At 37.9% G+C, this 27,713-nt stretch overlaps 1 protein-coding gene across 6 annotated transcripts in view; it reads right to left on the reverse strand.

Annotated features, from left to right (window-relative positions):
* Positions 1-27,713, reverse strand: part of Adamtsl1 (ADAMTS like 1) — a 946,298-nt gene that overhangs the window by 213,428 nt on the left and 705,157 nt on the right. For 5 of the 6 annotated variants that reach the window (XM_074051743.1, XM_074051742.1, XM_074051741.1 and 2 more), the window contains 3 exons: positions 27,184-27,310; positions 6,417-6,491; positions 3,053-3,210 (listed from right to left, as the gene is read on the reverse strand). In XM_074051743.1, the coding sequence (XP_073907844.1) occupies positions 3,053-3,210; positions 6,417-6,491; positions 27,184-27,310 (360 nt within the window). The remainder of the gene's footprint in view (positions 1-3,052; positions 3,211-6,416; positions 6,492-27,183; positions 27,311-27,713) is intronic. The other variant, XM_074051745.1, reaches the window with a different exon arrangement.

Raw genomic sequence — 27,713 nt, forward strand, 5'->3', positions numbered from 1 at the left:
CAATACATTTTATAAATTGTCCTCTTCAGGAAATAACTGTTCTCTAGTCACTGGTGCATGAGTTGTGAGTCAGTGTTCTTAGCTTTGTATATGCTTATTGTAGTCTCTTCAGATGAATATTTTTGGTGTGTTGACAACTTAGGTACCCATTATTTTCCTCTCTATCTAATCCGGATTCCTGCCTAAGTTTTTCAAATATTGCCTAAGTAGTGCAAAACTAAAACTTATACAAAAGTACCTTTACTGTTTTTATAAGCAGAGCTCAGTTGGAGTTTCTAAAGAAGCATGGACCTATGACTAACAACGACTCTCTTCTGTCTAGGAAAGTCATTACCTTTCACTGAGCCTGCAGCTTCAGAAAAGATGCACATGACATGGTTAGGGAGGAAGGGGTTACTTAGTCACCCAGTTAGCCAGCAAATAGCCCAGATCACCCCTAATGACTAATGCATTGGCAAATATTGTAAACAGTCAGCTTTCTCACCCATTTATCTTAATGCCTACATCTGAAAAAATTGTTTCTGGGCAAACCAGTTGTAAGTTGATAATCCTCTGACCATCTTTAGAGAAGTAGCTTTTGATTGTTATGTAGAGGGTATTGTGATTGGTTTGGCTGGAAGTTAAAGCATTCCAAAAAGACAGGAAGGAAGTAATTAGATTCCAATTTGAACACATTATCTCATTTAATCCTTCACAAGGGCTCTATTGGGAGTGGCCAGTGTAATATTACCATTTTATAGCTGAGTAAACAGGTTTAAGAAGGCAAAGTAATGTATTCAGTGCTCACACATCCTGTAAGCAGCAGAATATACCAAATTTTAGAGTGCTTGTCTATTCTTCCACACTATACTAGCATTGCCAAAAATATGGGTACAGCCAATGGATCAAGTTTAAATCCCTGGAAGAAGTGCTGCCATAGGATGCAAGACAAGAATTTAGTCTAGTTTTAAAGAAGGTCAGAAAAGGAGGAACATTATTTTGGTAACCAATGGCAATAGATAACAATTCCTCTACTGTGAGAAAATCTCCCCTTTGTGCAAAAAGTGCCTTTTCCTTTTAAAGAGTCCAAAGTGGTATTCTGGCAATAAAATTTCATGGAGATATTGACAAGGAGCCCTTCTGATTCCTATGTATCTTATTCAAAAAGGAAGATACCACTTTAATGAATACATAATGCATTGTCTCAAATAACTACTAAAATAAGTGAACTCAGTATTACTTAAATGCTGTTTATACAAAATAAACATACAAAAATCAATAGCATTTCTATGCACTAAAAACAAATTATTCAAAAAGAAATCAAGAAAATAACCTCATTGTGATAGTTATAAAAAGTACTGAGGAATAAAGTAACCAAGGAGGTAAAAGGCCTATACAGGGAAAAGTACAAAATGCTGATGGAGGAAAGACACAAATAAATGGAACTATCATGCTTATGGATTAGAAGAATTAATACCATTAAAATGTCCTACCACTTAATGTGATCTATAGATTCAACTTAATCTCTAACAGAATTCCAATGACATTTTCACAGAAATACAAAATTCATGTGGAATCACAAAAGATTCTGAATAGCCAAAGCAATCTTGAGCCCAAAACAACAAAGCTGGAGGCATCAAAGTACCTGATTTCAAAATCTACTACAAAACTATACTAATCAAAACAGCATGGTATTGGCATTTAAAAAAAAAAGACACATATATGAATGATGCAGAATAGAGAGCCTAGAAATTAATTCAGGCATTTATGGTCAATTGATTTTTGACAAAATCACCAAGAACACATACCAGGTAAGAAAATGGAAAGGCAGCAGTGTTAGAGAAGAAAGAATGATCTTGAAAGACATTGGGAGGAAGAACTGGCAAAGCTTAGTGTTTGGCTAGAGGCATGTAAGAGAGGGAGTGATCAGGGTGAATCAAAGGTTTCTGACTTGCTTGTATAGACAATACATTTCTTATCTAGTAGATAAGAAATAAAGAAGATAGTAAGTTTCTGGAGCTAGACATGTTTGAGTTTGAATAAATTGAACTCATTGTACTTACAGGATATCCAAAAGGTGCTCTGCAGAGAGCAACTAGATAGATGAAATGGGTTAGAGAATTGCTATGAACGATTCAAGATACGTATCACTTCTATACTGGCTTTTCTCGCTTGATGGAAATTACTTAACTACCCAAAGCATCCTTTCTATTGTGAGCTATCTCTAATGGTTTGTAGCGTCTTGTTCATGTTCATGTGGCTGGCATCTGGACTGCATTAAAAAGAGCTACCATGCAGATAGAGACAGAGGACAGTGTTCTGGAACCCTTCTTCCATCTAACCCCACTGCCTATCACATTTTCCTATATTCATTCTTATTTCCAGTTGCCAAGAGGTCATCAAGTCTTAGCTTAAATCAAATGTCCTCTGGCTCTAGGTCTCATGATGAAAAAATTTATGGAGTCCTGGACACATTACAAGTTTTACAACTTTACAGCTGAAATCCTTCAGGTCCTCCTGACCTACTAAAGGAAAAAAATATGTTTTATTTTATTGTGATTCCCAAATGTTCCCCCAGTGTGTGCATTTTTTCAATAGAATGTGCGTGTTGCTTCCAGCAATGTGTTTTATATTATGTTGAAGAGAAGGGAAGCGCTGATAGAAGGAAACAAGTTAGTCTTATTGCCAGTATAAGAAAAAACAGAATTTGCCATGGACACATGACTAGTTACTAGGTCTGTATCATCAGCTTGTATTTCACTTGTACTGATGATACCCTATATTAATCAATGATTATGTACTAATTGTTTAGAAACAGTTAATATTCCTCAGCTAGCAATATGTTTACTGCTTAGGAGAAGACATTTTATTAATAATATACATATATTAAGATATTCCTCAAAAATGTCACATATTCTTATAAAGTCCAACATGTAGTTAACTCAATACCTTTGAAATAAACATTTCCTAGATGACAAACAGGTTTTCCAAACTTATGTCAAACCTAAAGTCTCTTTTTCCGTGGGTGATTATAAGTACCATCAGTTTGAACGTGATGTGAAAATGGGCTCACCTTGACAATGAAATCTGCTGTCAGTGGTCCAGCCATTCTCAGTATCTCTTTGTCGGGAAATTTCTGGAAGTCCACACTGGAATTGTCCACAAGAAAGGTGCCTGTAGAGCTGAGACTGTTTTCACCTTTAGCCCCCTGCAGGGTTTTGGTTTCCAAATCTATATAATCAAACACACGGAGAGGAGAGAAGGATGTTCCTAGGGCTACCACGGATCACACGCAAGCGCATTTCATGCAACCAAGTTTTGAGTTATGTAAAGAAGCATCATTCCTAATATAGCTGACAATATTGAAATTGAGACACAAAATATACAGGTATTGCTGGACTAAATAAGCAGTTATACTGTAAATGAAATTATTTTAAAGCTCATTAGCCAAGTAGTTAAGGTTCCTCTCAAAAAGTCTTTGACTTTCAAGTGACCTCATTTGGCCACTCCACTTTGCTATAATCATATGACTAAATCAACTCTTCTACATAATCTTACTCATCTCTGTTTGGTTGGCTCTCAGCCATCTCTACCTTCCAGTGTACTTGGTGCTCTGTGAAATCCAGGTGCATCTCTGTGTTGTTTCAGCATCTATGTGGCTTTATGTTGATGCATTAACATGTGTTTTTTGTACTTTCAGGTTGCTCACTGTATATATGCTATTGCTCAAATTGGAGAAACTATAGTAGCTAAGGGGGTGGTTACTCTTTTTTTTTTAGTCCTTTCTCTTTTAGAAATCACTTTTGATACTTAATTCAATTTAATTCATATATGTGCGTAAGGCAGAAAAAAGAACTTGATCCTGGAGCATTCAAATCCGAATTTGGCCAATGATAACACCTGTGAAACATCTCTTGTTGTAGGAAATCAGATCATATTGGGGATGATGGTGATTACAATGCGTATTTCAGAGAACACTAAGTTCTTGTATGATTGAGAGGTGATTTAGAATAATTGCTTGCTATATGACGATGGATGAAGGCAATTGGTTTCCAAAACTTGCATAAGAACCATGGTTTTGGCAGCAACCCTTCAGCAGACAGATGAGTGCCTGGGTGAGGGTCTGGGTCTCTGATCTCAGCTTCATTCAGAATGGCTCCATTCTAATGTGCTTTACAGATGGAAATTCTTGGTTAATTTAAGGTCTTTGGAGGTACTAACTTACCTAAAGTGTTTGCACTAGATATTATTCTAGGTGTGATCTACTTTGAGTTCTCTACTATAAGGAATATCAACAGGTGGGAAATGTTGGTGTTCAATGAAATGCTTCATCTGAAGTTCACTGTGGAGTCCTTTTTGTAGAGTATGTTAGACTTTCTGACCATACCCCTGAGCAGAGAGGGCCCTACAGGACAACATAGGATATCAAGGCAACACTGGAAAGCAGAAATCACACTTGTCAGTAGAGGAAAGTAACAGTGCTGAATGTCCTCTTTCCAGCCTTCATTCCTCAAGCTACCTTGTATGCAGTTGATGAAACTCCCCGGACACGAATTATCTTAGTTTTGGAAATAAGTCTGGATGTCTAGGGCTGGATCTGAGCATGATTCAATTTAACAAGAGTCCATCTAGCTGTTCTTTTCCAGATACTTCTAATTAAAGATGAGTTGGGGTTTGGTCAGATTGCTTAGTCTTGTTCTGATTTGGCCCTAAATATTTTAGGTTGTTTCCATACTTGACCAACATCTTAGAATGAAGGGCAAAGGAGCTACAGGAGAAACAGGGCACCCATATTTTTTTTTTTTTTGCTGAATTACATGCCAAATATAAAAAGAACAAATCACACCAAAAATTCTTTAGCTACCATATGCTACCAATAGCATGTTTGTTGTGGGAAAAAAAGAGGATCCTATATTGCTTTTCATTGCTTATGAGTATCATTTGAAGCTTTACCTATCCATTCCTTGGGACAATTACAACACACAAGGCAATGCTTTACTTCTTGGTGATCACATAACTAGGAAATATGGAACACTAATACATGTATAAAAATAAAATTGTCTTTTAAATCTTTCTTCTATAATCAAGAGTCATTCCCCCACTTGGTGATGATCTTGCCTGAATATTTTCTTTCAGTCTTTGTCACTGTTCACAAAAATACTATTTTGGATGGGGTTGTGATACCAGCAGTTAGCTCTGTTCAGTTCTCAAGGGGAAAAACAAATCATATGAATAGTATTAGTGTACACACATATATTACCTTTTGACATGTGAAAACTATATTTTATGGGGTTGTTCAGGATTAGAAAAAAGTTGGGTCCATATAAGGTGACTTGCAAGTGTTTTTCGATTTTACCTAAACTGTAACTCACTGATTCTTTTATTTCACATGACCCTCAAATCCCACCTCTTTGATAAAATGAATCTATTTTTATTTTTGGAAAGACTACAGAAGCTATATTTACTTTCACAGGCCCTGATTTGTTTTCCTCTTATTTATCTTTTCAGCATGATTTCCTTTATAATTCCATTGCCAAAAAATAATGCTTGCTACCTAAATTGGTTTTATGGGCATGTGTGTGGGAGAGGAGAAGGGAAGATGACAGATGACTTTGTGGGAATTCAAGAGTGTTCAGACTGGAGGAGATCAGAGATGCTCAAGGGACCAACTGAAGGGAAGCCTTTCAGCAAAACTGAATTTTATAGAAAATGCTAGCATATCCTCTTCCTCCCTTGCCTTTGTTTACAGCCTATAATTTTCTGCTTGTAATTAACAGATCTACATCTAAAGAACATTAAATAGTAATAAAAAAGATGTGGGTGTATTGTTGCCTTGGCATGACTGAAGACCATTTGTTTCACAATCCCTCGGCAGCCAAACTACCATTTGATCTTTGGAATTATGATTACCTTTTAATCTTGAATCTCAAAAGCTATCTTCAAGGCTCAGTTATCCCATAGTGGTTTTCTTTTTTTTGCCACAGTGTTAAGGATATTTGCTACATCTGTGTGTTTGGGGATTGATTAAGTAACAGAATACGAAATTAGGAAGAAGAAGAAAAAGAATGCAGGAGAGGAAGGGAGGCTTAGAAAGGAGAAAGCAGAGGAAGAAGAAGAAGAGGAGATTGACTGTAGAGAAAGAAGAGAGAGAATAAGATAAAATATTCACAAAAGCATAAACATGTGCTTAACCCATGAATAACCCATGGGGACCATCCATTTTGTATTTTCAGGATGACTGTGGTGAGAGATAATGACCGCAGAGGTTTCTGCCATCTCATCAGGCAGCCAAAAGATAAACAGAAGCACTCAAAATATCCTAGTATGATAGAGTAGAGAGATTTGTACTCTTGTGTTTTAATCCCTTCTGAGAACAAAAATAAATAATAATGGCTAAAATTCGTAATCCCCAAAGGAAAACAGCAGAGTTTACTCACACAAATGATCGGGTCCTTTCAAGACAAGGCGAATATGTCTGCTTCCATAAGGAATGGCAACCACAGTATCATCCACTAGAGAGAAACAAAACAAAGATTGAAAAACACATAATTTGCCACAAAATTATTCATTGCCTCCCATACAAAGTCAGTGACTTAAAATATCTCAAAGTATGACGACTGTTGTAATCAATGTTTGAAATGTGAAATCCAATGTTTGGAAATTACGATTTCTGATTTCCTTAAAATAAAATATGCTGGTTAACTTAGCAGGGATTTGGCCTTTTAAAGAAAATATGAATTTCAGTATGATAAAAAATGGACTTGCAAGTCTTCCTTTTTGATTTTAAAAGATCACCAAAATTTCCTGGGTTAGAGTATTTGCATTGGATTAAAAAATAAAATAAATTCTAACGTTCAAGGCACGAATTTACTATATCAGAATCTGCATGTCTCTCTGGCAGATAATTAGGACTGATAAGAGGAGGGGAAAATATATTTCTTTGGTGCTTTAAACTCCTCAAGGGCAGAAATCCTGCCTTCTAGTTCTTGACTATTTTCACATTGGCCATACTTAATCCTACATACTGTGGTGCAGAATTACATCATTTGTCCCATGGACGGTTATTAATTTTTCTACATGTATATTCCCTCTGTTTTGAAATATTTAAAAAAATTTAGATGAATCACAGATCATTTTATTATAGATTTTTTTCTTCCCTTATTTGCAAATGGAGCCTAAATTTATTAGGAGATTTTTTTAAATTAGAAATATTTTACATGTCCCCTGATTATACCATATGCATTTTTGTTCAGAGTTCCATTTGTGAGATATTTACATGGCACGTCAGAGTTTCCCTTTCACCTAAATTATACCACTTACTCTTTCACCCACAACTTGTGACATAGGCAAGGAGTATTTTATAATGAAGAAATGCAGTCTTTGAGAAGTATAATGGGTAATCCAAGGGCAAATGGATAAGAAGGCACTCCAGAAGACAAGTTCTTCAAAACGCAGCATTGTGCTCAGAAACTCTATGGAATTCTATTCATACATGTCTTTCCAACATTGGGCATTGTCATCTTATTAGAATAATTTAATTTAAATAAAATAACCCCAGAATTTACTCAATTTTGCTGGAACCTTAACATTATCATCTTATCTTCAAAAGATAAAATGAATCTCAGAAGTTATTTAACTTCTCTGATCTAGGAGGATGATTATGGTGCAAATAATGTGTACACATGTATATGCAAAAATACCAGTTGAAACTGTTCCAGGAATTGGGGGAGGGGGAATGAAAGAGAGCAGTGGAGGGGGTGAATCCAAGTATGATATATTTGATGCGTTGTAAGAACCTTTGTAAATGCCACAATGTACCCCCACCCAGCACAACAATAGAAAAAAATGTGAAAAATAAAATAAACACAACGAAAGCCATACTTAACTAATAATACTGTTGTGACTAGACATAAATGCAGACATAGATATGTAGACGTAGTGCCTGAAATACAGCAGGTATTCTACAAATTTTATTTTCCTCCTCCTATTCCAAATCTTCTTAAAAATAGCAGCTGGGCGGTGGCAGAGTGGCTCAAGTGGTAGAGAGCCTGCCTAGCAAGTGCAACGCCCTTCGTTCAAACACCAGTATCAAAAAAAGAGAAAAAAAAAGGCAGCTGAAAGACTATTTATTATTATTGTGTTTTTAAATACCCTAAGGTCCCTAGCACATTATCCATTAATTGAGGAAGGAGTCTGTCTTGTCTGTCCTGAAGAGGTGCCGTATATTGAGTTTTGCCTACCATATTGAATAATCTATTCACACATTACAGCTGTTTTTAATGTTATGCATTGCTGAAGTGTGAATTTCAGATAGCTAAGATTTTGTGGCACATAGGAAAGAAAATGATGCAAGGGGAATATGGAAAAGGAACACAAAAATGTGAAGACTGGGCTCACAGAGTTTTACATGCCTTGTGTAAAGACGTGAATTTTTTACTTTGCAAAGAAATTCAAAGCAGTTAAAACAATGGGTTTTCTAGAAATAGAAAGTCTTTGTTTATCCACAGGTCAAATAAAGTGCAAGTCAAAGGGAAGCTTTCTGTTTGGCACTGAGTGCTCAGCAGCAGTCTTCTGACCCCCACACAGCTCTTGGGCCTCACTCTTGCTTTGTTGAGAAGTGACTCACTTTCCGCAGGCTGAGGCATGAACCCTAGCTTTTGGACGAGGTTTCAACACTTGCATAATCCTGGGAGCAGGCAGGGGAGGAACCTAGAAGATTGTTGGGGGAAGAGTGTAGGATGGAGAAGGCAGACCAGGCAAGAGCAGAATATCTTCTGATGCCTTTCTGCACTTGTCTAGTCAAAGAGGAAAATAGGCAACTTGGGCTGACACTAACTTGAGTGGTTGGCAGAACACAGCGCAGAGGTCAGAAGAGTCACGGCCTGCTCTTCTATTGTGAAAAGGTCTAAGGGAGCCTTGTCAGGTCATTAGGAGATCAATAAATTTATTACTTTATTCCACAAATAGTTTTTAAGGATGGCTTAGTGTCAGGCTCACATTAGGAACTAGGAATTCAGAGAAGGCAAATAAACCATCAGCCCCACAAGATGGTGTCTGAACAAAGAACCTAAGAAGAAACATGTGGGGGAAATTCTACATTCTATACCCTACTTGTGGAAATCTCCAAAGCAAATGGTTTAATTTCCTAACAGTCTTGAACCAAAAACCTCCCCCCTCCCCATTTCACTCTATTTAACTCAGGGTATACCCAATATATCATGAACTTTTTCACATATATCAACTGTTAATGTCCCCTGATATATCTCAGAACTTAATTTAAGAAATGGTGCCCTCGATTTGACAAAAGGTAAAATAGGAAAAAAGTTTAAAATTTCATTTTCTGCCAGCTATTCCTTGAGTCGCATATGTATAAATAATTGTCTCACTGGCTGATGAATTCTTAGTGATTTGGGGAAGGTTGGGAGATCTTTTAGTTGGTATCTACTGTAGTGTTGTGCACAGATATTTAAAAGATCCCAGACTGTGTGTGTAACCTGGTACCTTGCAACACCTGCCTCCTATGTGATTAAGGTAACTGGGTGGCTGGTGAGGCAGGTAGCCACACCTCTCTCACCATGCTGTGAATTCCTCCACGTATCCTTTCCCACAAAGGAATAGTTCTATGATCAAGTGCATCTGTACTAATCTATGCTGACTTTGTTGACAGAACCATGTTGCCAGTCTTTGAGACACTTTACTGGGTTATTAATCAACATTCTAAAAGACATGCTTCAGAAATTAGATAACCACTTTCTTAGTTAAATGGACAGGTTATCCACAGGAATCATAAATTCTGTCATTCACAATATGAGTTGCAAGAAAACTGTTACTAAGGATTGTACCTAAAAAATTTCTTTAAAACCCTATATTAATATGCATATTCTATAATTTCTTTTTAGAACATTTTATATGGATTTTTAAGTCCTATGGACATTCTGTGTGATTCACTAGTGTATCAGAGAAAGGAGATAATACTAATATTGTGAAAAGACAAATTTCCTGTTCAGATATCTGAGTTTAGCTTGTTTTTAGATCTGTTGATAAATTCATGTTTTAAAGGAATCTTCCATCTAAACCTATGGGGCTAATACTTATTATTATTTTTTTAAATGAAGAGCTATTGTTGTAACTACAATTGGCTACATATTAAAAACTGCCAATAGTCAAGAGATTTCATGCCAGTTTTACTACCCTTAAAATATAGCCAATAAAATAAGGGGAAACTGAACACTTGAGCCTTTTAATGCCCCCCCCCTCAGTTTATCAATAACTATGTAATGGAGGATTTATGCTGTATAGGCCAAACAAGATGCTTTCCCTATCCCCAACTGGAGATTTCATCCTTCCAGTTGCTTACACCAAAAACTCTAAAGCCATCCTTTACTCTCTCTTTTTATATAACCAGTTAGAAAGTCCTATTGTCAAAATCTCTATTCAATTGATTCTAAGAGGAACAACTTTTCATATTTAAACATACATGAAATCAGTACACTTCTCACCATGAATACTATCTTAAATTTTTTCTCCAGTAGTGAGTAATCTTGCCACAGCTATCTTTGCCTGCACAGATGCTACCATCAAAACAGCTAGCATCAAACCTACAAAATGAGTGTCAGAAACTGGGAATAAAATTTCAAAACAATAGTGGAGCACATTCATCTAACCCTTAGGAATTAATTGATTATGGGTATTAGGAAGACAGGAACTGGTGGTACTTAACCACATTCCCAGAGAGGGAGGCAAAAGCTGTTTAGCTGTACACAATTCATAAAGATGAACTAGGAGTCCAGAACCAAGACTTCTGTTTCTGAGTAGTGGAGTAACAGGGATCAGATTAACATCCTCCTTGAAAGAACCAAAAAGTCAGGCAAAATTATATGAAACTGTAAGAGGACTTAAAAGCTGCTTTGCCGAAAAGCACTGACTCCTTGCTTGGACCCATGAATTAACTAAACACAGGAGAAAAGATTGGCCTCTCTGTCTCCATTTTGTATATGTGTTCTTTGTGCTGAGCTGTTCTTTCTGTAGTCAGTTTTTAGATCTGTTGATAAGATTCACCTAGGAATCTAGGAAGAAAAGGACTGAAAGATAACATGTTTAAAAGGAGGGATAGAGATGGACAAAACTGCTACCAAGGAAAGGAAGAGCAGAGCCTCCTCGGGGCAGCTCACCTGCCAGGCAACAATGACTTTTCTATCCCAACAAGATTGTTGTCCTCAGGTGATAACAGGATAACAACTTTCCCTCCCCAAAGAAGGCATTAATGATCTATGGTAACACACCTGTGATTAGGACTGTTTAATTATGCATACCTTCCATCTCCTGCCCCAATTCTTTGTCTAGTTAAACTAAGTAAGCTCAGGTCCATTCCCAAGGATGCCTGAAGATGGGTTGAAATGCTATCTTGCTTCTTCCCACAGTAGCTCATGCCATGTAGTAAATCTTTTTCCTCTGCCCTTCACCAGGTCTCTTTATCTGGCATTTAGGCATGAGTGATCAAACCTGACATGTGGAACCCCTGGAGTTTGGGTCTGGGGCCTAAAACTCCAACTTCAAAACCATGATTTTGAAGACACTGGGCATCAGGCAAAGGAGGGCAATAATTCTTGAGAGTTAGAAAACAAATGTGGTAAATTCTAATAGTACCTTAGATTTTTGCCTTGAACAAGTTGGTCTTGAAACAGCCATCTAGAGATGGCTTTGGAAGTGGCATATCTGGTACAAGTTGGTAGATTCCTTGAGTTGAAGAGACAAAGCTAAGAGTCCAAGGAACCAGAGCAGAATTTATGGGATAAAGTACCAGAAAGGAGAGGGCTACATATACACATACACACAAACACAGAGAAAGAGAGACAGATAGACAGAGAGAGAGACAGAGACAGAGACAGAAACAGAGAGACAGAAACAAATTTACAGAGACAGAGAACCCTGGGGACCTATGATCTTCTGATACATAAGTATCCAGCAGCATACTGATCAATACGTGAATGTGAGGAAACGACCTTTGGTTTGGGAAGGAACAATACAAAGAATTATGAGGAAGAATACGTGGTGCTTTTCCAGGGCTGATAATAGTGTCTTATTCCACCAGCCAGATTTCAAAACTTCATAATTCATGGAACTTTGAGTATTTAGAAGGGTCTTGCCTCAGTAGAAGGGTACAAATTAATTCTAGGCTTCAGTCTGACCTGCCAAATTTTAAGACTCAAAAGGATTATACTGAGTTCAAGTAACTTAACTGCTCCCAGAACAAAGCTCAAGAATATTTATCTGAATACAAAAACATCTAGTACCCAACAAAGTAAAATTTGCAATGACTGGCATCCAGTCAAAAATTACCAGGCATCTAAAGAAACCAAAAAATATAGCCCATACTGAAGTAAAAAAATCAATCAATCAAACACAGAATGGACCTGAAAATAGTTACTATAACTGTATTCCATATGTTCAAAAAGTTAAGTCGTTGAAAAATATAACTTCAGGCCAGAAGGTTTCATTGGTGAATGCTATCAAGCATTTAAAGAAGAAATAACATCAATCATCAATTCTATACAATCTCTTCCAGAAAACAGAGATGCCGGATCATTTCCAACTCATTGTGTGAGGCTAAAATTATGCTGATACTGTTAGGTAGCAGTTAGCCATGAGTGATAGGTGAGGCAGGATAGACAGAAAAAGGAGACAAGGAAATTGTATTATTTTTAACAAATATTCAAAGAGCCAGACTCAGACACTGGACAGAGAAAATAAACTTAAAAAGCCAGAGCAGGGATTTCCCTCCTACCTCCTTCTGCTTCTGCCTTCCTCTTTGAAATGTAAACAAGCTGCAAGGCTCTTTGGATAGGTAAAGGGGCAAAAAGAATAAATGAAGGCATGTCTAGCAAAGGGAAGTCCTCAAGCACACCTATTGTCCTTGTGTTTTGGGTAGGCCTCAAGGACATTTCTCTATTGCCAGACATGACCATGTGTATTTCCTCAGCTGGGAAAGTATAAGACTAGAGATGAGGACCACCATTTTGAGTCTTTACTTCCATTTCCTGCATGGGGAGTAGGAAATGATTCTCCCTTCCCCCCCCCATTTCTCACTACTGTTATCCTGTTATAATAATTTCTTTCCTAATAAACTTTGCTATCATTTTCACTATATTTTTGCATCTTGCCTGAATTCTTTCACTGAGTGCAAAGAATGAGGTAAGTACCAATGCTAACCTTTCCAGTAACAATACCAAAACCAACCTAAGACAATACAAAGAATATGATAGACCAATATGTCTCATGATCATAGATGTAAAAACCTCAAATCAAAAGCAAGTGAAGCAAGATGGCAGCTAGAGGGAGGAAGCAGAAAGCGAGCCTCCTATAGTGAAATCTTGGAGAGATGCTGGAGACACACCTTGCAGGCAAAACCACCGAGAAGAGGCAAAACTTTGACCCCTCCACACCTCCAGCTGGCACAGAGAATCTCCACTTCACATTAAACGGAGAAACAAGGAGGGCCCCCAGACTGCCAGTCACCCTCGCCCAGACGGCTTGGGAAGATGCAGACAAGGTGAGCTTAGTGGTACCACGGTACTCCCACAGACAAGCCTGGGCCAGAGCAGCATAGCCCCCTGGACAGACCGACATCCACCCAGGGAAAAAAAAGAGAAACTGAGTAATAACCAATAAGAACAACAAAGACATGCGGGAAAGAGGGTGGGGCGCACTGAGCGCCAAAGATTGGGGGAAGGGAATCCTTTCCAGAACTGTAAATAAACAAGCTGGCCGGGCAGAAGAGGCTCAGGTGGGAGCGGGGGCGTGCGCCCAGTAACCAGGAGTGGGAAAGCTTGTGAGAGTGGCAGAGGGAGGAAAATTCCACAGGAGAGGGGGGAAGACCCACTTCCCATGTGAGCTGTAAACAAACATGGTGGCTGGCAGGAGCAGCAGCACCGCCCAGTAATCAGAAGCAGGAAAGCTTGTAAAAGTGGCAGTGGGAGGAAAACTCCACAGGAGAGCGGGGAAGACCCACTTCCCACGTGAGCTGTAAATAAATACGCAGGCCTGAGAAAGTGGGTGCAGTGTCTCCTTGCCCAGTGTGCTTGGAAAGGGGAAAGCTTGTAGCAGAGGCTCGCACACAGAAGAACTCTCAGTAAACAAAGCCTGCAGGGCCAGGTGAGTCTAAGCTCACCCCAGAGATCTGCATAAATAACGCCTCCAGCAACAGCAGGCTGACAGCAGCGGGCAGGCAAGCCACAGACGCAGATACCATCACAGAACTGTCTCCAGACTGTTTTTTTTTTTTTCTCTCTCCCTACCTTTGATGAGAAAACAACTGAACTACACCTGCATGCTGAAAAACTTTCTGAAACTGTATTGCATTTGAATTTGGGACACTTTGTGAGTTTTTTGTTTTGTTTTGTTTTGTTGTTTTGTGCAGTTTTGTTCTACATTATGCATTCCCTTTGATGAGACAACTACAGAACAACACCTGAGGCACCATCTCCAGGATTGTAGACTGAGACGGACACCAAAATTATTAAGACTGAAACTTCATTGCATTTGAAGTTGGAGGTTTTATTTTTTAATTTTCTATTTTTCATTTTGTTTTATTTTATTTTTATGTATATATATTTCTTTCATTTACTTATTTTTTATTTTTATTCTTATCTTTATTCTTTTTATTTTTTATTTTCAATCCTCTCTGTCTCTCTAATGCCTGTTCAGCTTACTGTCAATTAGTACACTAATGCTCCATGTTTATACCTTTGAAACTTTCTTGTTTGATTCCTTGTTTCATTTTCTCCTACTTGTCTGTTTATTTGTTTTTCTCTTTTCTTTAACTTCTTGCTTTCCATCTCCTCTCACCCTTCCATTCTAAATATCTCCATTGTTATTATTACAAGCTAGAAAATACTTAATTGCACACAGTACAGGGACAGAAACAACACCAAAGACAATGACGGGAAGACAGAAAAAACAGGGAAACCAGTTTCCCCACAGCAAAAAATTAGTACAGGAACCAGAGGGGAATGAAGAAAACAGATACTCAGATCCAGACTCCAACAAAATGAAGATAAACTATGCCAAAGATCCCAATGAAGCCCACAAGAATAATTTAAAAAGACATACTACAGGTACTCAATGAGAATTTTATAGAGATGATACTGGATAGGGTCAACCAAAATGTACAGGAGACACTCAAGAAATTCCAAGACAATAAAAATAGAGAATTTGAAAAAGCAAAAGAAGAAATAAATGAAACCATAGAAGCACTGTATAAACACCAAAGTGAAACAGAGAACACAATTAATAAACAGATAAATGAATTCAGGACAAAAATAGACAACATTAACAGAACTGCAAAACAAAACGGAAGGCCAATCCAGCAGAATAGAACAAACAGAAGACAGAATCTCAGAACTTGAAGATGAAATGGCAATCAAAGGAAAAACCAAAGAACTATTAATTAAACAACTCAAGACCTGTGAAAAGAAAATGCAAGAACTCACCGACACCATTAAAAGACCAAACTTGAGAATCATGGGCATCGAAGAAGGAGGAGAGGAGCAAGCAAAGGGAATGCGTAATATATTCAACAAAATAATAATGGAAAATTTACCAAATCTAGAGAAAGATATTCCCATACAGATGCAAGAGGCCTCCAGGACACCAAACAGACCAGATCAAAATAGAACTACCCCATGGCATATTATCGTTAAAACAACAAGCTCAGAAACTAGGGAAAGAATATTGAAGGCTGTAAAAGAGAAAAAACGAGTAACATATGAAGGTAAACCCATTAAAATCACAGCAGACTTCTCAACAGAAACATTAAAAGCAAGAAGAGCATGGGGTGAGATCTTCTGGGCACTGAATGAAAATAACATCAACCCCAGGATACTCTACCCAGCAAAACTATCATTCAAAATAGATGGAGCAATAAAAGTCTTCCATGATAAGCAGAAACGAAAACAATATGTGACCACAAAGCCACCACTACGAAAGATTCTTCAAGAGATTCTGCACACAGAAAGTGAAACCCAACTTAACCATGAAAAGACAGGCAGCACCAAACCACAGGAAAAGAAAAAGCAAGATAGTAGAGAGTAACCTCAACTTAGGTACACACAATCAAACCTTCAAACAACTAAGACAACTAAATGACAGGAATCACCACATACCTATCTGTACTAACACTTAATGTTAACGGACTTAATTCAACCATCAAAAGGCACTGCTTGATGAAATGGATTAAAAAGGAAGATCCAACAATTTGTTGCTTACAGGAGACCCATCTCACCGACAGAAATAAGCATATGCTTAGGATGAAAGGCTGGGAGAAGATTTACCAAGCCAATGGCCCCTGGATACAGGCAGAAGTAGCAATACTTATCTCTGACAAAGTAGACTTGAAACCTACATTGATCAAATGAGATAAAGAAGGACATTCCATACTAATAAAAGGGGAAATAGACCAAAAGGAAATAATAATCATCAACCTATATGCACCCAATGTCAATGCACCCAGTTTCATCAAACATACCCTGAAAGACCTAAAAGCATATATTAATGCCAACACAGTGGTTGTGGGAGACTTTAACACCCCATTATCATCAATAGATAGGTCATCCAAACAAAAAATCAATGAAGAAATCAAAGATCTAAAATATACAATAGATCAAATGGACCTACTTGATGTCTACAGAACATTTCATCCAACTTCTACACAATATACATTCCTTTCAGCAGCACATGGAACCTTCTCCAAAATAGATCATATCCTAGGGCACAAAGCAAGCCTCACCAAATATAAGAAAATAGAAATTATACCGTGCATACTATCTGATCACATGCAATAAAACTAGAACTCAACAACAAAAGTAAAGACAAAAAATATGCAAACAGCTGGAAACTAAATAACTCATTACTTAATGAAGAATGGATCATCGATGAAATAAAAGAGGAAATTAAAAAGTTCCTGGAAGTCAGTGAAAATGAAAACACAACCTACCGGAACCTATGGGACACAGCTAAGGCAGTCCTGAGAGGAAAGTTTATAGCCATGAGTGCATATATTAAAAAAACTGAAAGATCCCAAATCAATGACCTAATGATACATCTCAAACTCCTAGAAAAACAAGAACACAAGCAAATCCCAAAACAAATAGAAGGAGAGAAATAATAAAAATAAGAGCTGAAATCAACGAAATAGAAACCAAAAAAACCATACAAAGAATTAATGAAACAAAAAGTTGGTTCTTTGAAAAAATAAACAAGATCGACTGATCCCTGGCAAACCTGACTAAAATGAGGAGAGAAAAAACCCAAATTAGTAGAATCAGGAATGCAAAAGGGGAGATAATAACAAACACCATGGAAGTCCAGGAAATCATCAGAGACTACTTTGAGAACCTATATTCAAATAAATTTGAAAATCTTGAAGAAATGGACAGATTTCTAGATACATATGATCAACCAAAACTGAAACAAGAGGCAATTAATCACCTGAATAGATCTATAACACAAAATGAAATTGAAGCAGCAATCAAGAATCTCCCCAAAAAGAAAAGTCCAGGACCTGATGGATTCTCTGCTGAATTCTATCAGACCTTTAAAGAAGAACTGATACCAACCCTCCTTAAACTGTTCCATGAAATAGAAAGGGAAGGAAAACTGCCAAACACATTTTATGAAGCCAGTATTACACTTATCCCAAAACCAGGCAAAGACACCTCCAAAAAGGAGAACTATAGGCCAATCTCCTTAATGAACATTGATGCAAAAATCCTCAACAAAATAATGGCAAACCGAAGTCAACAACACATCAAAAAGATTATTCACCACGACCAAGTAGGCTTCATCCCAGGAATGCAGGGGTGGTTCAACATACGAAAATCAATAAACGTAATAAACTGCATTAACAGAAGCAAAGACAAAAACCACTTGATCATCTCAATAGATGCAGAAAAAGCCTTTGATAAGATCCAACACCATTTCATGATAAAAGTTCTAAGAAAACTAGGAATAGAAGGAAAGTACCTCCACATTATAAAAGCTATATATGACAAACCTACAGCCAGCATTATACTTAACGGAGAAAAACTGAAACCATTCCCTCTAAAATCAGGAACCAGACAAGGATGCCCACTATCTCCACTCCTATTCAACATAGTACTGGAATTCCTGGCCAGAGCAATTAGGCAAGCAGAAGGAATAAAAGGAATACAAATAGGTAAAGAAACTGTCAAAATATCCCTATTTGCAGATGACATGATCCTATACCTTAAAGACCCAAAAAACTCTACTCAGAAGCTTCTAGACATCATCAATAGCTATAGCAAAGTAGCAGGATATAAAATCAACATAATGGATCAAGGATCTTAATATCAGACCACAAACTCTAAAGTTGATACAAGAAAGAGTAGGAAATCCTCTGGAGTTAGTAGGTATAGGTAAGAACTTTCTCAACGAAACCCCAGCAGCACAGCAACTAAGAGATAGCATAGATAAATGGGACCTCATAAAACTAAAAAGATTCTGTTCATCAAAAGAAATGGTCACTAAACTGAGGAGAACACCCACAGAGTGGGAGAAAATATTTGCCAGCTACATATCAGACAAAGGACTGATAACCAGAATATATAGGGAACTTAAAAAACTAAATTCTCCCAAAAGTAATGAACCAATAAAGAAATGGGCAAGTGAACTAAACAGAACTTTCTCAAAAGAAGAAATTCAAATGGCCAAAAAACACATGAAAAAATGCTCACCATCTCTAGCAATAAAGGAAATGCAAATTAAAACCACACTAAGACATTAGATCAAGGGCAAACACAAGAATGGGATTAGACTATGAGCACATGATAAAAGCGAGAGCACACAAGGGAGGGGTGATGATAGGTAAGACACCTAAAAAACTAGCTAGCCTTTGTTGCCCTTAACGCAGAGAAACTAAAGCAGATAACTTAAAAGCAACTGAGGCCAATAGGAAAAGGGGAACAGGTACTAGAGAAAAGGTGAGATCAAAAAGAATTAACCTAGAAGGTAACACCCACGCACAGGAAATCAATATGAGTCAATGCCCTGTATAGCTATCCTTATCTCAACCAGCAAAAACCCCTGTCCCTTCCTGTTATTGCTTATACTCTCTTTACAACAAAATTAGAAATAAGGGCAAAATAGTTTCTGCTGGGGTTGAGGGGGTGGGGAGAGGGAGGGGGCGGAGTGGGTGGTAAGGGAGGGGGTGGGGTCAGGGGGGAGAAATGACCCAAGCCTTGTATGCTCATATGAATAATAAAACAATAAAAAAAAAAAGCAAGTGAAACCAACAATCTTATATGAAGAATATCTACTGCAAAGTAGTTTATCTCAGGGCCAGTTTATCCCAGTTATCACTATGATCAAGTAGGTTTTCCTCAAGAACAAAAGTTAGTTTCCTGCTTGAAAACCAGTTAATGTAGCCCATTACAATAAAAAAAAAAGGAACAATATCATATCAATTGAGGCTGAAAGAAAATTTCAACATTTATTCATGATAATAGTTTTTAGCAAAACAGGCAAAGAAATAAACTTCTTCAATCTGGTGAAGAACACTTAGGACAAACCTACAGCTACCATCACCCTCAATGGTGTAAAACTGAAGCTTTCTTCTTAAGACTGTGAACAGACAAGGATGTCCATTCTCTCCACATCTATTAGGTATTGTATTGGATGCCTGACCCAGAACCATAGAGGCCAGAAAAAGAAAGAAGTGGCTTACCAATTGAAAAGAAGACACAAAACTTTTCTCATTTGTAAATATCATTGTTTAGAAAGAATATGCTGGTAATCTACCAAAAAGAACTCTGAAGACAATAAAGCAAGTATAACAAGTTTGCAAAATATATAACCAATGCACCCCAAATCAGTCATGTTTCTATAAGCTAGCAAGGTACAATTGGAAATAAAGGGTACACTGATATCAGCAACAGCTGAAAAAGTACAACAGGTATCAATTTATCTAAAGTGTGTAGGATTTACATACTGAAAACTAATAAGGACTAATGAAAAAAATCAAAGCAGGCCTCAGCAGATGAACAGACATGCAGTGCTCATAGGATAAATGATTTAACATAGTAAAGATGTCAATTACTCCCTCCCTCTCAAATCAATCTGTAGAATTAACATAATTTTAGTTAAAATTCTGGCCAGTTTTTTTTGTAGGTATGGCCAAACAGACCATATATGGAAAGACAAAGAACTAGAATGGAATAGCCAAAATTAGTTTGAAAGAGAGAATAAATTAGTAGGGATCACCCTACCTGATTTTAAGACTTACTTTAAAGCTATAGTAGCCAAGACCATATGGTACTGGTGAAGAGATAGATACATATACTTGAAAAGAGGGTACAGAAATTAATGCACAGAAATGGCAATAAATTTTTAACAAATATTGGACGGCAAATCAAGGGAGAAAAGGTTGTATTTTCAGCAAATGGTACTGAAAGAATTGAGCATCATGTGAAAAAATCAACCCAGATACAAATCTTACACCTTATACTAAAACAACTGAATAGAAGTCATAGGTCTAGAGGCAAAAATGTAATAATATGATACATTTAGGAGAAAATCTTTGGGACCTGGGGTTAGGCAAAGAGTTCCTAGATATGATACTAAAAGCATAATCCATGAAAGAAAAAATTAATAACTTGGTCTTCATCTAAATCAGATTTTTTACTCTATGAAAGATAATGTTAAACAATTTGAGGTGAAAAACTACTGACAGAGAGCATATGTTTTCAAATCATATATAGAACAAAAAACTTGTCCCTAGAATATATAAGGTAGTCTCAAAACTCAAGAGGAGGAAACCAAAGGAGCTATAAAAATGAGCAAAAGACTTAAGTTGATACTACACTAAAGAGTAAACAAATACATGTTGCCAAAGATGACCACAACCCAATGACCATGTTATATTACATGGTAAGAGGGAACTAAGGTTGTTGATAGGACTAAGATTGCTTAAAGTAAAGACATTATTGTGGAATATGTGAATGGGCTCAACAGAATCACAAACGTTCTTTATAACAGTTGAGGGGGCTGGAGCAGTGGCTCAAGTAGTAGAGTGCCTACCTGGCAAATGTGAGTTCAAACCCAAGTACCATAAACAAACAAACAAAACAAAACAAAGCAACAAACAGAAGGGAGAAGCAGAAGAAGGGGATTAGAGTCAGAGAGAGACCCTCAGAGGCTGTGGTACCAGCTTTGAAGGTGCCAAGAAATGCAAATGGCTTTCAGAAGGTGGAAAACCAAAATAGAAGGGAAATGAATTCTCCCCTAGTGCTTCCAGAAGAAACACAGCCCTGTTAACAGCTTGACTTTAGCCCAATGAAGCCCATTTGGACCCATATTATTATAAAATAATAATTTTGTATTACTTTAAATCCCTAACCTTGTTATAGCAGCAAGTGCAAACTAGTACAACATGAAAAGATGTTCAACATCAGTAGGTGTTAGGAAATGCAAGTTACAATAATAATGGCATACTGTTACATAGCAATTAGAATGGCTAAAAATTAAAAGTACTGGCAATATCAAGTGATGGCAAGATAGAAAAGCAAGCAGAACTCTGGTTCATTTCTACATACTGCTAGAAGAAATGAAAAACTGTGTTCTGGAAAACAGCCTGGCGATTTCTTAAAATGTTAAATATATACCTACCATATTATCCAGCCTTCCTACTTTTGGATTTATCCAAGAGAAATGAAAGCATATGTACACATAAAGACATGTACACGAATGTTCTTAGCAGCTTTACTTGTAATTGACTCAAAATGGTGCCAACCAAATATCTATCAACAGATGATGGATAAATAAAGTGTGGTATGCCTATACAATGGAATTACTGCTCAGAAATAAAATGAACTACATTAATGAAGCTCAAAACAGTTATGCTGAATGAAAGCAGCCAGACAGCAAAGAGTACGTAGTGTAAATCAAACTGCAGAAAATGCAATCTGATCTGTAGTGACAGAAGAACATCAGTAGTTGTCAAAGGAAGGGTGTAAGAAGAAGTAGGAGGGATGACACAGGAAACTTTTGGGATGATGGATATATTCCTGATCTTGGCCGTGTGGTATGCATATGTAAAAACTTACAAAACTGTGCACTTTAAATATGCTGTTCATTTAATGCAAACTGTACCTCAACAAAAGGTTTTCTTTTTAAAGGATCAGTACCAAAGAATTTTCTTTCTTTTGTGGATTCTTCTTATGATGTGTCACCAGGGCTCCTGATGATGTACAGAAGCAAAAATGATTAAAAAGAGTTGAAGTTTGAGAAAGTTTTTCGTTTTATTTATCAATTTATATCAGTGGTATTTTACTTTTTTGTGTGTACAAGAGTAATATATGCTTGAAACATTTCTAAATCTAATATAGAGCTTTTAGAAACTATGAAGTAGTTGGGCCTGGTGGCTCAAGACTGTAATCCTAGTTACTTGGGAGGCAGAGATTGGGAGAAGGGCAGTTTAAGGCCAGCCCAGACAAAAAGTTCACAAGGCTCCATCTCAACCAATGGCTGTGTGTCTGTCATCCCAGCTGTTAGAGGAACATAAATAGGAGGGCCATGTTCTAGGCTGATTTGGGCAAAAAGTGAGACCCTATCTCAAAAACAACCAATAGAAAAAAGGTTGGAGAAGAGCCTCAAGTGGCAGAATGCCTGACTGGCAAGTGCGGGGCCCTGAGTTCAATTTCCAGTGTTATTTCCTTCCTCCCCGCCCCCAAATCCACCCCCCAAAAACTATGAAGTAAAAACCTTAAGTTACCAGAAATATTGTGTCTTAGTTTTAGTGGCGACTTTTTTTTTTTAATGTTTTAATCCATGACATTTTAGAGTCAAAGAAATAGAGGCAGAATCAGATCACAGCTACTGGTCCAAGTCATCATCATTCCTAGCCTGGTTTACTGCTGCAGCTTCCTGACTGCTTTGTCTACCCCGGAGTTAGCTCTGCTACAGTCCTTTCACCATAGGCAGAGGGATCCTCTTACAAAGTAAATCCCATAAAGTCACTCCACTGCTCAGAATCTTCCAGGATTACTTATGTCATTCAGACTAAAATCTAAAGTCCTTACAAAACCTTGTGACCTCTATGTCATCTTTTGTCCCACAACCTTCCTGTCTTCACCATTTCCTCTGGTCTTTTTGAAACTCTTCACTTCCATCACCAGCTTCTTTGTTCTTCAGGAAGTACATCACAAAGGTACGCACCACAGGCCTCTTGCATTTCTTTTCTCTCTGCCTGGAACTCTCGTCCCCAACTTGTGCACTGTGCCCTCCTCGTACTCCTTGCTTAAATATGCCTTCTTATCGGGTGTCCCTTACTTAACCTATTAAAAATTGCAACTTCTTTCCGAAACCCTTGGCAGGCAGCCTATCCCATCTCAAATTCTTTTTCCTTGCTTGACTCCGTTCCATGGCTCCTACCGCTTTATGACATAGACACATTTTGTTTATCTCTTTGTCCATCACACTCACACGGAAATTTCATGTAAGAAATGGAGTTTCGTCAGTTTTGTTCTTTGCTGTGTTTCTAGCCCCCAGAACAGGTTCTTAGCACACAACCTGTGCCCAGCAAATGTTTGCTGTTAGATGAATGAGTATACAAACTTGAATGATTTGTGTGTACAGCCTGAGTCAGGTACAAAGTGGAAATTTCTATATTGCATTGTGCTTTCTTAAAAATAAATTCACAAGCATTTTGTACTCATAACATAGAGACCTGCGTTTTATTATAAACGTATTTTACCTCAAAATCTTTGAGCCAGAATGATAGCCACAGTCTGAGAAACACATCCTTGAGTATAAGGAGCTCCATTATACTTGACATAAATTAGTTTATCTGGCCCTTGCCACTCAGGGAATGTGGAGAGAAGGCTTTAGGGTACTCAGGTGGCTTCGAAACATACAGATACATATAAGAGGTTTGCAAACTGGAATTAAATTGATAGCAAACAGGCTGTCTCTAGTTCTAAGTATTTTCTAAGCATATTTGGAAATACATAATAGAGTTCAAGTCAATAAAGCTTAAAACAAAATGAGACTTTGAATTTCAAGAATCAAACGCAAGGTAATGTTAGTTAGTTGATTCTTTTTCTATTGGGTTGCAGAAGTCAAAAAGAAGTGACCAGGAAAAATGGAAAGGCTGAGCACAATTGGTAGATAGTCTTTTCCTTTGAAAGGAGGAAAGAAAATCTTAATTTTGCTCTTTCCCTGGTCTGCATTTGTAACAGGCAATTATATCTTTTCATAAAGATGGTCTCCTTTTTATTCATTGGCAAATGACTGCTGTTTGGTAAGTTCCTCCTTCTTCTCTTTTTTCCTTCTGGCACTTTCTATTATGGTCTTTCTCCACTCTTCTGTTTTTTTTCTTTGTTCCCCTAAGTCTTGATAACATAAGAAAAAAAACCTTGGATATAAATTTAGAAAGAAAATGAATTCAATGTGGGGAATCTGAGTGCTAAGAGTTTGAAAAGAGCATATGGCTGGCTTATGGCTCCTTTTGGCAGAACCTGAGGAGAGACCTGGCAGAATCCTCCAGAACCACAGGGGTGGAGTGCAGCTCACCTGGCCAGCACACTGGACCCCGCAGAGCAGCCTAATCTTCCCTGCCTGTGGGTTGCCTCACAGTCTGTAAACACAGGGTGGAAGATTCTTCTGGGGTGGAGAAAACATAAGTAAGGCAGTTTGTTCAGCATCTGCTATAGATTGTGGTGAGATGCGTGCATATGCTGGCTTTATTGATATAAATCATTTTGTCATGAGGCATCATCAGTGCTAAGGTAAACGAATCAATTGCATTTTGTCATTATGCGTAATCATCAGGTTGTGTATTATATAATTTACCCACTGTTGGTCTTGAATAGAGCCCTTCTCATTGAGGTATGTATTTGCAGGTCTGGAGATGACATATGGCTCTCAATTGGCTTCAGTTTATTTCTTCAGAGTTTCTCCACCTTTGTTCCAGTGATTCAGATCCCAAGGGTCAGTGATCACTCTCCAACAGGACGGGAGGAGTATTTATAGGAGCAGTGTACCGGCTCCTCTATGAGAACAGGAAGGTAGGGGGAATGAGATAAAGAAGGACTCTCATCACTAAAACAAGCTCTTAGAATGTGCCATACAGCAGTTGCTGCACACATACACGGCACCCCTTTGTGACTAATGAGAATTCCTATATTCTTAGATGATGAGCACAGATTCAATTACGTGACAGTTCAAAAGGTTTTAATTCTTCCAGCATTCCTTAAAGAACTCTGTAAGAGCGACCTTTTAAATGTATTTTTTTCAACTATCTAACCATAATTTCAGAGATTTACAAAAGAATTATGCCTCTACCAATTTCTGGTTTCCATCTTCTAAATTCTTTAAATTTTTGTCTTATAAAAGAAGCTACCAATATACATGACCAAAGAAAAACCTTGCCTGAATTCACTATATCAATGTCTAAGTTACCCTCATCCTTCATTGTGTCTGCCAGAGTCTATTTAATTTTTAATTTTTTACAGAATCACATCTTTCACTGCCTCTAGGGGAGTTAGAATGTGGAGAACTCCCTAAGCTGGCATCTCCAATTTTTCCCATTTAAAAATCCCTGGTCTTTCTTTTTGCCTCTTCTTCCCTACAGGTTCTGCCTTCTGGCAAGCTGTCTTTTTGTGACTTTTCTGAGTAGTTCTCCAGTGCACACCAGAATAATTGCATCTGTCTTTCTTTTTGATCTACAAGTCCATTTAAAGCCACAAACTCACCATATGTCAATTGTTTTCCTCCAACTAGTCAACAAGTAAAGAGAACAAAAACCACATTCAGTAAAGATATTCCATCTAATTTCCCAAGCCAGGGGAGACATGTGGAAAGAAATAATCAATCAAGGATATATTGAGGAATTCTAGATAATGGCAAAATCTGAAGACAAAAAGCCAAGCAAGGTTTCAAAAAACATGGCCTTGAGTACAAGGGCTGCCTTACTTATGTCTGTATCTGCTGTTGTGCCTAGAACAGTGGCCATCGTGAGAGACAGTCTTAAAAATGACCCAGATAAATGAGTGACTCCATTGTTTACTTAGGTACCATGGAGTTTATACCATCTCCCCTTGCAAGACTCAACTGGGAAGACAGCTGAGGCCTTTTAATTTGATCTACCTTTTTGCTTTATAAATGTCCCACCTCAGAGACAGTGATCAGCATTCTGAGACACTGCAGAGGCATGGCAAGTGCTTAGGGTTTGCATCAGACTCTGGGCTCAAATCTTGGCTCTTTACAGCTACGTGACTCTGAGAAAGTCACACAATCTGTCTAAGCCTTAGTCATCTCCTTCAGAATGGAAATTCATACTACTTTTCTCACGAGGTTGTTTTAAAGATTAAATGAGATGATCATGTGAACTTCCCAGCATTCACAGGTAGAATAAGCACCTATTTATTTGCTTGTGTAGGGAGATTGGGACACAAAGATCAATAAAGGGCTTCACATAATGACTGATCAATATTAATTCTGAAAGACACTGTGTCAGCACTGAGTCCTTTGTAAATGAAGACCATGTGATGCACAGGAAAGCAATGTGAGTCAACTCCCTGTATAGCTATCCTTAGCTCAACTAGCAAAGACCCTTGGTCCTTCCTATTATTGCTTATACTCTCTCTTCAACAAAGTTAGAGATAAGGGCAAAATAGTTTCTGCTGAGTAGCGAGGGGTAAGAGGGGGTAAGAGTGGGAGTGGGGAGGGGGAATAAGGGAGTGGAGGGAGGGGGGGAGAAATGACCCAAGCATTGTATGCACATATGAATAAAATAAAAATTTTTAAAAAAAGAAAAAAAAAAGAAGACCATGTGATTTCACAGTGGTAGGAGTGAGGTTGTGCCAATCTGTCCACTCTCCCTGCTATGTTCCACCAGGCACATCAGTTAGGGGCTGGGATGCTCATGTTTACACAAAGAGTGTCTCTAGACCCATATCTAGTTTGCTCCTGCTGTGCCTCAGAAGGAAAATTTCCTCCTTAGGGTTGCAACTGATAGCCTGGTTTGTCCCATTTCTGCTAATCCACAAAGCAGGAGCATGATCCATTGCATCTTCAGATCCTTCTCCTGTTTGGTAGAGTATTATCCCTCAATTGCAAGGGAGTCAGAGGTAAGCCAGGAGAGGATAACAAGTCAACAACTCCAAAGATTGCCCCATCTCTATAGTGTCTTACATTTAGTTGCGGAGAGCTGGGATTTATACTGCCCTCGGACCAGTCGGCAGGTGGACCCATCTCCATTGCAGACCCCACAGTTATCCTCCTTGACGGTGCTTCCCAGCTGGTGATCGCAGCCTACAATCTAACAAGAAAGAGAAATGTGTAATTCAACTGGGCACCTACCAAAACAGGGATCCATGGTAAGGCCAATCACCACCAAATGGCCCACCCTTTCTCCCCAAAGGGCATAAAACATAGTTCTTATGAAAGGGACTGAGTTAAACTAGAATTTGAACAAGCTAAGGAGGAAAAAAATGTAGCATGGGTAAAGATACCTTTACAGCTCAAATATACAAACAGAAAGAAGCTAAAAGAGAAAGAATGGGGGTTTGGGGATAGAGAAGAAGAGAAAGAGAGAGAGTAAAGAAGAAGCTCCTGAACTATTAATGTCTAGAACCTTAATTCAGAAATAATTCCCAGGGTCAATAATTATGATTCACCAAAATGACAAAAAAATATAGCCATGAGGTCACTGTAGCAGGAAG

This window comes from Castor canadensis, chromosome 13 (genome assembly GCF_047511655.1).
Source record: "Castor canadensis chromosome 13, mCasCan1.hap1v2, whole genome shotgun sequence".
Taxonomy (NCBI): Eukaryota; Metazoa; Chordata; class Mammalia; order Rodentia; family Castoridae; genus Castor; species Castor canadensis.